The 13,804-nt window shown below is 35.5% G+C and overlaps 1 protein-coding gene across 1 annotated transcript; it reads left to right on the top strand.

Annotated features, from left to right (window-relative positions):
- The first annotated feature begins 6,814 nt into the window (after positions 1–6,814).
- LOC113778623 (classical arabinogalactan protein 4-like) lies at positions 6,815–7,647 on the top strand. Its single transcript, XM_027324085.1, has one exon. It carries the CDS (start codon positions 6,888–6,890, stop codon positions 7,338–7,340), a length of 453 nt encoding a protein of 150 aa, XP_027179886.1. The 5' UTR covers positions 6,815–6,887; the 3' UTR covers positions 7,341–7,647.
- Positions 7,648–13,804: the final 6,157 nt, after the last annotated feature.

The raw sequence follows: 13,804 nt of genomic DNA, 5'->3' as shown, positions 1-13,804 counted from the left end.
TACAGCACCCCGCCCCAGATTGCTTTCTTAGCAGAAACGTAATTGTTCTGCTACTACTTATATTTCGCAGTAAATGGAACATTATTTTAAGATTGACCGTACTTGTAACAGTGGGACCAAAACAATGGAAGATGAAAAAGTTTCCAGCCTTTGAAAACAAACGTATGAATATGAGTTAAAGCAGTTTTTGGTTGAAAAGCAACTTGCAAATAACTTTTCGTTGACTGTAACAGAAAATAGTGCAATAACCAAAAAATAATAATAATTTGTTGTCATTGTAGTATTAAGACTTGAGAGCAAATTAACGAGCTACTCAAATTAAGTAGGTGTTTGGTTTGTATCCTGCAATCGGAATTAGAATCGTAAATCCCATCATGCATATGGGTATTGATCATTTTCCCTTGCGCATTCGATTTGAAAGCGGGATGAGATTCATTCTATTAAAGAGTTAATCAATTTGAATCCTAAATTATAAGTAGAGAATGATGATGGATAAAAACTAACACTTCCATTCCCTTACAATTACTCTCATGATAGTGGCATGCCGAATAATAGGGTGATGCCCATTTTTGCTCCTCATAATCATTTCCCAAACAACCCCCACATGTGTACTTATTTTTTCTAATTTCCCAAACAACCCCCACATGTGTACTTATTTTTTCTTTGGCACATACTTTGAACTAGTAAATCAGGTTTTCCGTTTTTGTTAGGATGTAGAAATTGATTTCAAGATTAACATTGGCCTTCTTTCTAAAGAAAAGAGTCAATTTTGTCTATTTGCTTCAATCCCACTATCCAAGTATGTTTTAGCTGATGAATTTTGATCATGTATGATCAATTAGAGGTTTTAGGTTCAAATATGACTACAGGTGGAATTATTTTTATAGATATTAATCTTCATCCTACAATATGTGGGTTAATAGTCGTAACGTTATTGAATTACACCATTTTTGGTGTATTGATTCCACTGTTTTGGACTCTTGTAATCATATTTAAAAAAAAAAAAAAAAAAAAAAAGCTTATGTTTCGAACCTTTTTGGGGACTTTAATAAATTTCTTCCTATTTCCGTTAATAGATGACAGGGCAAAAGGCCCATAAGTAATAGATAACAAAATGGCCCAACATCTGACTTTTTAAATCATTGCTACTTGCCCGTCTACATCATTAGGCCATCTAATTCTGAATTTCTTTTGGACTTCTTGACCCAAAAGAGAGGAAAGCTTTCAGCCGAGGTCCTCCACTTAACCCATATTTGACACTCCGAAAGCAATAATAAGAATTTGAATTAATCTTGTATATATTGATATTGTATATATTATTTATAATACATATATATATAATTTAAATTAGTTGTTATGCATCTATTATTGATGATAGTATATACATTATTAATGTGTAAAAAATTAATTCTAAGGACAATATATTTCTAAGTTGCCATAGGAAGCCTTTTTATTCATTTTGGAGAGTTTTACGTATTATCTCTTGCCTATTTAAGTTACTTTTAAACAGTGCTATAAAAGATGCGACAACAAATCTATCTTTTTCCTAAGAAAACCGTCTTAAATTACAATATTTGTTAACACTCTGTTGAAATTTACAGAATTAAGCATTTATTTCATCTCTCAATAAATGCTTTATTTACAGCATTCTCTACTTTTTGTTTGCAATATCAGGCGATTCAGTCAAAAACAGGAATATCATTGACATAGTCTAACTTGCTTCCTTCCTCTCATAATTGCAATGGATGGATGTACATTGATGATTAGTGCGGCTGATTCCAACAGGTTGTCACGTCCATGACCAAGCCACTAATTTGGATGAGTAGTGACGTTTGATCTCAGATAAAACTTAGAAAATCTCTTTAAAGATAAGGCTTACAACCAAGGGAATAGTTTACTTTTCTGAAAAACCTAGAAAAAAAAGTTTTTTTTTTCCCTTTTCTGAAGGGCTGCGGCGGTTGGGAGGAGGAGGGAGTTTCAATAGAATACATGAGAACTTGACCTTCCAAACATATATACCTGCATTTGTTCAAAAAAAAAAAATCATATCTGATTTTTTGTTAAATTTTTTCGAGTAGGAGAAGGGTAAGATTTAAAAAGTGGAGAGAGATATAGAAGAATTAAAATTTAGATGAGGTCTTAATTTTAATCATTAGACCAAGACTTCCTCAGCGCATAACTGCAGTTGTTTAGGAAATATGTTAAAAAACATTCTTTTTTCAGGTATTATTATGGGACATGAGGATATGAGAGGTCTTAATTTTAATCACTAGACCAAGACTTCCTCAACGCATAACTGCAGTTGTTTAGGAAATATGCACAAAAACATTCTTTTTTCAGGTATTATTATGGGAGGTGAGGATCTGGGGTGTTAAAATCTGTTTGGTTGACTGGGATTTTAATCTCGTAATCATGTGACGTGTAGTTAGGAAAAGGAAAACACGGTGTCCCAGCTGGATTTGAAGCAACTAAGCAAAGCATGTTTGGTTTTAAAACTCCATTAATTAGCCACAGATTATTGGTCTTATCCTCTTTTTCTGGTTATTAAATCGAGATCCAAAGATAAAAATTGTAAAAGATAAGCCGTCCATCTTGTTTTCTTGCGTAGACCTTAATGCAGGCGTACCCTAATTCTGTGTTTGAGAAAGTCTTGCCAATTCTTTCCGGGGTAGGTAAATCTGCAAGCTGAGTAGGCCTGTGGGGTGGACGTTATTATGGTAAGGTGTTTTTCACTCGTCAGCTTTAGCAAATCGACCTTCTAAATCTAAAGACTTTGTCCAATGAAAATAAAGTGTTTCTGGGATTTTAACTGAGGACTTGTTTTTGGGGACTGGGGAGGACCAGGTAAAAATAAATAGGCAATAACTTGAAGATTGATTGTCCAATTTACGTTGCTACGTGTGCCTTTATCTTTGTGATCGTCTTCCACAGAATTCTAGGAAGGGTTCTATCAGTACTGAATCGTAGTACTGTGTTGAGATCCTAACGGCCAACTGAAAGTAACAAAAAAAAAGGATGCTTCATTTATGATGTCATTGCTGATTCTTGCATGTTAACTTCATACATGATGTAAAAAGTTTCAATTTGATTTTTGCAAATTTTTTAGCTCTTTATTTTTAAAATAATGCAGTTTGATTCCTTACACACGAGGCTTCGTACTTTTTTTCTCATTCACTTTTACGATAGTGTTGTATTTCGCAAAGGATCTTTTATCCCACTTCTCGCACGTTCACATATTCAAAATGCACAATTTTTATAACAGTTCTCATTTCTAGCTACTTTGTCACTTTAAATTCTAGTTTTAAACTAAATTGAGTCAAGGTGTTCTACACTCGTCAGCTTTAGCAATTGACAGTCTGAATCTAAAGACTTTGTAATACGTGTTTCTGGAATTCTAAGGTTGGTCTGGATATCCTGAGTCATCATGGCTGAAGTGAAATCGCAGATTTGTTTTTTTTTTTTTTTTTTTTTGGGGAGGACCAGGTAAACTAGGCAATAGAGGACTGACTTTTGTTTTCTTTTCTTTTTTTCTTTCGACACAGGGGTGTCCGGGTCAATCCTTACGGGGCCCGACTAATCCCCTGCGGCCTGGACCCGGCGCCCCAACCCGGCCCGAACGCGTTAAGTGTGCGGAGGAATCCAGCGGAGCGGAGACTCGAACTTGTGACCTCAAGATTCACTGGTGAGACAATAGAAGACTGACTGATTGTACAATATTTGTCCAATTTACGTGGCTACATGTGCCTTTACTTTAAGACCTTCTTCCACAGAAATCTAGGAAGGGTGCCATCAGCGCTCAGTAGTACTGGTCTCGAGATCCTAACGGTACTGAAAGCAAAAAATTGTAAGCTTCTTTCATGATGTCATTGCTGACCCTCCCATGTTAACTTAATATATGATGTAAACATTTTCATTGAAAAATTTTGCATTAAGTGGTAGAGGTCAACACAACAATCACCACAATTGAAATAATGATGTTGGTTTAAACTTTAGTAAAGATTAAGCTATATAACTCAAAGGGCTTATTTTCAGTTGATTATTTTAATTGATTATAAATTTTGATTTTAGATAATTCGTTTTTGTGATGTTTTCGATTGCTGATTATATATATTTTTTAATCACTAAAAAAGTTAAAAATCCATAATTAACTAAAAAGTAGATTTTGTCGATTCTATTTATTTTTTATAATCAAATTTTGTAAAATTTAAAACAACCGAGAACAAAGCCAAAATCGTGTTTAGCAAGAAAAAAAAATTTTAATTTTACTTGTTATGTGCAAGAGCAAAAGAGTAACAATATACAAGTTTCTTTTCCAAATACGGTTACCAGCCTTTACGGCAAGAAAGATGACAAAGATGCATATACATTGAATCAGTGCTGAACTTCCATTTTTGCTAACTTGATGTGTTGGTACCATAATTTTCAATGAAGGGGAAAAGAATTCCGGAAGTTCATGGTACAGGCAAATCACATATATAATTGTAGTCAAAAGTTGGTCACTTTTCCAATTGATTGGTAAGGAATCCTGTATTGCGGTGGCATCACGGGCCATTTTGTATTTCAATTGGTAAATTGGAAGCGATCATGAGCCGAATTCTTGGTTGAGTTAAAGTTTCAATTGATCTGGTCGAGCTTTGATGTCGACTGGAACTCACCACGGATCCAGTTGGTTGATGAAATAAAACTGAAGTACAAAAATACTCGATCGTTTAACTTTCCAAAATTTGCAATACATCCTTTTCTGTATCCAGATCAAGAAAGCTTTTTTGTCTTTTTGAATGGGCACAAGCCCTAATCATATAGAAGTTTGATTTATCAGAAGGGGTAACGAAAGGCTTTAAGGTTACCTTAACTTCTTGCACCCGAAACCAAGGTTTATTACAAGAAGCTTATTTTTAGTTTTCTTTTTCCCCTAAAACGTAATTCTCCAAAGAGGAATTACCAAAATCAAATCACATTACAAAAACTGCAACTAATGGCCCAAATGCATCTCCAATTTTTAGTAACATTCTCTAGTTGCAATCAAGAATTTCCAGCTACATTATTTGAAATTCCTATGGGGGTATATAACAACATTTGGCTGAGCACTTGCCTAGTTAGCAAACATCTTAATTATATGCTATAGTCTGATGTATCTTCTTGGTGAGATACATGCCCTTTGCAACACATTACAGTATTTCTGGCTGTAAGGAATCAAATGGTACCTGTGAACCTAACACACTTCTCATCAGGCAGTGCACTTCTTGATATATTAGGATGCTCATAAAGCAAGGTTTGAGTTGCTGTTATCAGATAGTATTATAATTACTAGGTGCCTGACAGCTTTTGCCAGCTTCTAGCTTAAATCATACTACTATTTTGGATCACCAGTAATAATAAACTGAAATCAAGATAACCTATGATTGGCCTAGCCAGTTAAGTCCCCTTGACTGACTGGATTTATAAGGTCCATGATACCTGGTTGTCTACCACACAAATAGTCCGACAAAAACCCTTCTTGACAATTTTCTTATGATTGTTTAAGGGTGTATGTTACTGGGAAGTTCACAGTAGTTGGTGAGTTTAAGGCTTTCAATTTTTTTAAATCATCATGTACAAAGCACGATGCATGAAGTACAAAGAGGTAAGGATTTTGGACAACTTTCTGAGATGGAACGTGTTGGTTGTTTCTGATTCACATGGGGTTGTTTAATAATTTCTCTACCCCCCCAATAATCCATCTCTTAAACGGCTACAATACAGCTAATCCTGACCAGAACCATAAACAATAGTGATCAATCTTTGTTAATTAGTATTTCTCTTCATGGCTTCATCATGCCTCCAATCCCAATATCTCTTCACGTGTAATGGGACCCCTATTCGAATTAACACCTAATAATCATTTTGGCTCAAAATGATCAAATACGTCCATGCCACTTGTCTGCAGATTAAAATGGCACTAATCATTGAAACCTTGGTTGTGTATATACTTCTCAATTCAGTTGAAATCTTGGCTGTAATTCTCAGCGTTTAGTTGGAACTGATAGCCTCTATTGATATGGAAATTAAGCATTCTGGATAAATACAGTAATTTGACCGTGAGCCGATTCTCTTTGTAAGGAAAATAGAATGCGAACATCAATTATTTTAGCATTTGTCCGTAAGTAGATAATGACATTTTACTTACCATGAGAAAATGACCAGATCCACATCACAATTTCTTGAAGTTGGTCAGGGCTTAAGAGCTGGTGCACAATTGCATGCTGCGTATGAAATTGGAACAAGACAAAAAAGATTACTTGACTGAGTCTACCAAAAGCCAATCATAGCATCTAAACACGCTCTATGAAACAGCTGTCTAATGACGATTTTGTACTCCATTTTGGTGCTCAATCTAATCTCCATTTCCATGAAGCTTCAAGAAGTAGTGTTTGAGGTTTATCCTTTCCTTAAACCCTTTTAAAAGCTTGTCCATTTCATGAATAATGACCTCCAAAAAACATGTGTCAGCCCAATACATAGTCTAACACAAATATTAATATCAATTGATATTACAAAAATTATAATATCATCAATTGTTTTCACCGCTCCAAAAAATTTATCCCATATGGTAAAGGATTTTGGTTTTTGACTGTAAATAATTAAAAGAAGTTAAAAGGAATCTTAGCATTATTGATAAAGAGCCTCTCTCAATTCTCTTCGAACCACCACTCCCCCCCCCCCCTCTCTCTCCCCACAAAAAAAAACACCAAAACCCCTCCAATCCAGCATCTTTTTGTATATATATACTCTTCACAGTCCTCTCTATTCAAGCTTAGACTCTTATTACCTTCTCTCTCTCGCTCTCTCTTTTTCAGCACAAAAAAGAAGCTTGCTTTGTTCTCTCAAAGCATAATTAGGCACCAACAATGAATACTCCATCAGGGTTTAAGCTTTTCTTGCTCTTGGCTCTTTTCACCACCTCATGCATGGCACAAGCCCCTGCAGCCACCCCAAAAGTCTCACCCACAGCTACACCTACTCCAGCACCCTCCAAAACTCCTGTACCAGCTCCGGCGCCTCATGCTCCGGCTCCGGCACCTCATGCTCCGGCTCCGGCTCCAACTCCCATCACCACACCAACCCCAGCACCTGCCCCTTCTACCACTAAAACCCCCTCCCCTGCACCCTCTGTGGTTTCACCCCCAGCACCTACCCCAGAAGCCGGCACTTCTCCAGAAGCCAGCACTCCTGGGGCAGCCGGGCCCTCGGCTGAGGCACCACCTTCACCAAGTGGCTCCTCCCTTCAGGGTTGGGCCAGCAGGGCCGTTATTGGTGGAACTGCGGTCATTGGAACACTCATCGCCGTGGCTTTGATGTAAGAGCCACTGGGGGGACACGTGGAGGCTCATTGACGTTTAGATCTGCACTTCGATTCTTATGGACGGTTGAGATTTATTTATTTTCACCTTTGTTGCATTGAGTAGTATTTTTCTTTTCCTTTTTTTTTTGTTATTTTGGGATATATTTGTCTTGTTATTATTATTTTTTTCCATTTGTTCTCACATTCGGGGATTTGACTTATTAGGCCCGATCATTTGTGTTGATTATTCGGGTGATACATGACTCTTGTGTTGATACTTTCATATTTCTAGACGAGTCCCGTGTACATGAAATAATTTTTATTCAATGGAGTTCCTATTCTTTTCAATAATTCATCGGTTTTGGTCTCTTTTTCCACATCCTACCTTTTATCCCACTCGACTGGAAAAACTGAAATGCTAAACCAAAAAGTCGTTTACTAGTCAATCAATGCCATGTAAAAGCTTCTAATTTTCTGTATTCAAAGGAAGACATAATTAAGTAATGCAGTGCCCTATTGGTTGTAATGCTACCATTTTCAAGGGAAATGAATGGCTGTAGAAGCCCCTCGGGGTCAGCTCAGCCGGTGAGGCCATGGGGTAATCCTCATGGTGGCACAGGTTCGAGTCTGGCCTCACATACCGTCTGGGTGCTCTTGGGGGCGGGTACTTCAGGCGCAGAAAATTAGTCGGGCCCCGTAAGGATTGACCCGGACACCCCTGTGTTGAAAAAAAAAAAAAAAAAAGAATGGCTGTAGAATGTGACCAAATTGTTGAATATGTGCTGGTTCTAGCATATTGGCCGGACCAAAATAATGGGAGTGTAGGATCATTATTATTATTCACTAGCAGGGTGTTGAGGATTCTTTATCATATTGCTAACTTTGCCTAGCCAGAGATGGGCATCTTCGGCTGGTGCACAATGCAAAGATGCCCACTTGATAGAAAAGGGCCAAAGTTATTTGCAAGAAAGAATATAGCAAAAAGGAAGAGCAGAAGGAATCCTAAGTTAGATGCTAATTATTTACTGTTTGCAATATATGATATGGTTAACCTTTTTAAACGTCAAACATATGGTTTTGGAAATGCAGTACCTTTGACATTGTAAGTGTTGCAAAAATGTCAGTATTGTCTTAAATTGAACTTGGCAATTACTTTGGTTAAAGGAATAAGGGTTTCTAATTTATTAGTTTGCAGTATATTGTAGTCCATACTAATACCAAATCTCCTTGCTTAAAATCGAGTGCTCAATTTTATTCTTTCATTTTCATACTAAAATTTAAGTGAATATTGTGCTTTGTTATTTAACGTATAGTAGTAGTTAGTTGCCAGCGATTGAGGCCTACGGCCACATGACCCACCGACGGTGCCTTTGCTGGAAAAGGTGGAAATTTTTGAAGGCTGGGTTTATTTTTTCAGAAATGAATAATGGTTTTTGGTGCTTTTAGTGGCAAGTGGTACCTTAAAATATTGGGCATAGCTTTCTGGTCGATTTGGACATCTAAACTTTCTCCAGAATGCAAAAGATTTTTGAAAAGGAGTAGTGGATTAGAATATTGCCCATTAAATCTTTAGAAGAAAGGTGCAATGCTGACAATATGAACCTGGTGAATTATTAGAGCTTTAAATTTTCTGCCAAGCTGCAGGTTTAATTCAATCGCACATCTTCTCCTTGGGTGTATTTTATCGGTGTTTTTAACCAAAAAAAAAAAAAAATGTTCCAATTGATCAAAGCAGGTGGGTCAAAAACTTGTCCATTTTTTGGTGCATTTAGCTTAAGCTACTTCATAATATCAGAAAAAGTGTCAATGTTGAAGACAAAAACCAACTAAGATTAGTTTTTGTGATTTTTTTTTTTTTGGATGGTTGTGATATAATCTTGGGAATTTGCCAAATTGGTCCCTAACATTTTCACAAAACACTTTTTTAGTCCCTAACATTTAAAATCAGTCAGAATAGTTCCTAACATATAAATTATGAGCCAGTTTGGTCCTAATGCTCGTATTTGCTCTTTTTTCCGGCTAAAAATAGTACACCGGCGTAATTTCAAGGGCAAAATCGGAAAAATTCGTTAATCCATAATTGTGCATCCCTCAAACTCTTCCACCACTTCTTCAATTGATTCTCGCCCTTTTGTTGAAGCTCTCCAAAGGCTTTGTGGGTTTAAGAAGGTGTAGAGAATTATTTGCCAAATAAGAAGATAAAAATGAGTTATTTGTTGAAATTGATATCGAATTCAGAGATTTCCAAACTGAAAAGGGTCTTCTTCTCAATAACCATAGCTGCCTGAGAGAACCCATGTTGCTGATTCCTTGGTTAAGAGGAGCAAGGACGGATGATTTTACGAAATCAGAAGCAGAAGAAGAGATTGGGTCAATGGCTGAATAGAGACGGAGGAATATGGGCTCCGTTCAAGCAAAGATAGCCTGTGGACTTGCCAAAATGCTTCAACAGCTTTCTTACCAAATTTGAGCAATCAATATGAGGGAACTGCAGATATTGGTACAGAGTATTGTGGAAGAAGATGATTATGCATTGGAAGCCGCTGATTGTGACAGATGCAGGCTCTGTCTTGTTTGAAAGAATTGAAGCTGAAGCTTTCTAACCCACAAAGCCTTTTGCTTAAATTTCCACCTTCTGGACAACTCATGATTGACCCTGTTGTCATAGCCTCTAGCCAGGCTAGTAGATTTCCCATTAATCTTCTGTTCGATATTGAAACTTTTTCTTTGTGGCTTTGATATTTCTTGAAATTTCTTTTTGGTGTCTTTGATATTTCTGTCTTTTCATTCAATTTTTCCTGTTAATTCTCCATCCTAGTAGCAGTAGGTTGAGAATCAATTGAAGAAGCGGTGGAAGAGTCTGAGGACTGCAAAATTATGGATTAACGAATTTTTCCGATTTTGCCCTTGAAATTATGCCGGTGTTCTATTTTTAGCCGGAAAAAAGAGCAAATACGAGCATTAGGACCAAACTGGCTCATAATTTATATGTTAGGAACTATTCTGGCTGATTTTAAATGTTACGGACTAAAAAAGTATTTTGTGAAAATGTTAGGGACTAATTTGGCAAATTTCCCTATAATCTTTATCAAAATTTAAGTCTTTACAATCTTTTGGTAGTTACATTTTCACCACGTTTAGACAAACTATAATCTTTCAAGTGTAAATCACTAGGTCAGTTCAGTGGTCAGATCAGGTGAAAACTCTTAGGGTCTTTTTCGCTGTGACAATTGGGTGTGGTAGGGTATTAAAAAAAAAATTTCTCCGAGCATATTCAATGTTTTTTCCATCTTTCAATGGAATTTATAGTTCAGTTTTTTTTTTTGAAAATTGCGATTAATGGGTCAAAAAGATCAAATCAAGCGCTAGTCAGCTGACTAATCTTGTGAAGGCATTGTGTATGAATTTTCTCTCTTGTCCCTTTTCTATTTCAAGCGAAAAATGATCTCTTTATAATGACACTTGCCTTGGATTAAAATTAACATGTAAGGGTGATATGATAACATTTACCAGCTGCCCAAAAGATTAAAAAAAAAAAAAAACCCTTTCTTCCCCACAAAGGCTCTCTCTCTCTCTCACACACACATATATACACAAACACACACAAAAAAAATATATTTTTTCCAATAGCATCACATGTGCGATTGGTTTTTGGTCCAAAATTAAAGATATTTTAATGCTTCTTGTTTTGATATAAATGTTTCTTAAAACAGTGAAAAGAAATCTTTTTACTCATGGAGGACGACTGTAATTAGTGATTGCATCCCTACTTCCTACACTCTTTACCGAGGAACATTTAATTTCAGCAAGCATTTCTCTTGCCTTGAATTCAGTAACCTAGCAAAAAGAATTCTCTTTTGAGGGATAGTAATTGATTGCATTCTAGAACGATATCTGGCCTACTGGCTCGACACTCCAAAATATGGTGGTTGAAAAACCTCTCATAGAAATCAAACTTTCAAACCACCCCACCCCACCCCCTTTCTGAAGAGGGTCTGGTTGAATAGTAAAATGAAAGAAATGATAAATAAGAAATTTTGAATTCAATCTCTTGATCACAAAAGATTATTATAAAAAAAAAACTATCCTTGCCTAACAAAAAAAAAAACTTCCTTAAATGCAAATTGATCAACTTCTTGATAGTGTTCTTTCATTAAAATTCTTTGACTCTATCTTGATTTCTTCCTTTTTCTTTTTCTTTTTCTTTGCTCTTGGTGTGGAGTCTTATGTGCCGTGTTTCTTTTTTTTTTTTTTCCAACAAACGATATCATGTTATAGATATTAACACTTGACCTTACAAGGATTAGTTACAAAAAGGGGATACTACCCTCATCTCTTGTCCTAGCTAATTCAGTCAGCCATATTGGGAAATCATTTTCCCATTCAATATCATGTACAAGCTTCACAGCATATGTGCCGTGTTTCTTACTATCTTCATTTAGGTCATCAAATTGAAGGTAAGACACTGGATCTAGTTTGTCATTAGCACCTTTTCAAATGCGAGTTGTCTAGCATAGAATTTCAGGATATGATAAGTTCAGTTAGATGCATTGCCATTAATTTATCTGATGAGTGAATAACGTTTTGATTATATTCCTTTAAATGAAAGAGGCAAACCAAGTGCAGATGGACAATATATAATGCAGTTGAAGTTTGACAAAAAAAAAAAAAAAAGTGCAGATGGACAATGATAGCATAGAAAAAGAAAAGAGGAAATAAATTGTATTATTTCATTGAAATAACGTTTAATTCTTGAAGTATTGTACCTTTTTTTTTTTGAAAGGAAATTCCAACCTTTACAAATGGAAAAGGAAAAGATAAGGGTTTTAGCAACAAGTTAGAAAATCTTACGATTAATTTTATTTACATTGACGGTATATATACATTATCATAGTTAAATGTATGACATACATATATACAAAATTTAGATTTTAACCTAAATTTAAATCAGTTATCGTGCATTTAACAATAATACTATGTACAATGTTAGTTTATAGAAAATAAATTATTAATTTTTCTACTGCTGAGTTAGGTGTGTTATGGATAGCTTTTGAAGTATTGGATGGTAAGGGGCTTGAGGCACTTGTGCGACTCTGAGCTTCTCTTTGGGTTGGCTGATGTTTGTCCATTTTGGATGTTTGTAATACTGACTAGTGACTCCAAATCTTTTGGGCGGACGAAATGGACATGGGGCTTAGTTAATTTGACTGCGGCAAAACTCATGAAGGTAGTGTTTGGGCACTATCAAAGACTTCCAACAAAAACTTCTATTGTTTTTTTTTTTAAAAAAATTTTGACTGTAACTTTTATTGATAAGCAGGAAAGAGCTTACAAAGGTCATACAACTAGCAACTCCAACCAAAACTGCAAAAACTACCAATTCAAAGACATAATTTAACCAATCTTTTGTTTTGTCTATAAAATACAAAGCAAAGAAATCAATAAAAATGATCTATAGCAGAGAAATGCGTATCAGAATACTTTAATTATTAATCAACATTCAAGAGAAATATCGAATAAAGCATGTCTTTGTCATGTTGAAGAGGTGGATATTACAATAATAATAATAATAATAATAATAATAATAATGTATAATGGAGAGAACAGTGGATGATGACCATTCAATCAAGTCGACAAAAATAAGAATTGTGCTTGGCAGAGATTTGATGCTTGATCGATGCTCGGGGACAAAGAAACCCTCGTGTAGCTGATTCAAGGCTTAAGAGATTGACAAAATTGGACTTTCGAAGGTGGTCTCTAAATTAATTCGTCCACTCTGACCTGATTTTATCATTTTATTCTTCTATCCCATAATTGATTTTGTACTACGTTTTTCATTATTATGTTATTTTTTGATAATGAAAAGAATTAACTTGCCCAAATTTATCTCGAGCAAGTTGGGAGAGGGTTAAATTTGGTGATAAGGTAAGAGAAATTATAAGTAAAAGACTTGAATTCAAAACTTGCCACTTAAAAAAAAAAATCCTGCAAGTTTCATGATCACCTAATAACCTCTTATGGCATTGTAGTGATGTACTACAAATATTTTATGATTCTTAACCTCACGTGGCAAATACCAATTCTCCGCACTAAACATTAAATCAATAGCATACATCAAAGAAATATGATCAAACTTCGAGTACGTGCTGATCAACAAAATCATGGCCTACAATTTGTTACAAGTGGACCGCAAGCTCCTTGACTCCTAAAGAAAGATATATGGATGTGGTGGATGGCACTGACCTTTTTGCTAACTCAAATGATATGACTGGAATCAATTGACTCAAAGAGACAAGGCAAAGTGCAAGCATCCAATATCAAGAAATTTTTAATTTCTTTTTCCATTTTAGTCTTGATAGATTTATGTGTATATAAGCCTATCGAATCAGAAGGTAATGAAGTACTCTTACCATATTATCGCCGCACAAGTGCTATCTTGTCTCCAGCTTATTCATATTGCTGTAGAAGTACTTAGTCATAGTA

The sequence above is a fragment of the Coffea eugenioides genome, chromosome 7 (assembly GCF_003713205.1).
Source record: "Coffea eugenioides isolate CCC68of chromosome 7, Ceug_1.0, whole genome shotgun sequence".
In the NCBI taxonomy this organism is placed as follows: domain Eukaryota; kingdom Viridiplantae; phylum Streptophyta; class Magnoliopsida; order Gentianales; family Rubiaceae; genus Coffea; species Coffea eugenioides.
Note: the sequence above shows the minus strand (reverse complement) of the source record. Positions and strands in the feature narration are given on the sequence as shown.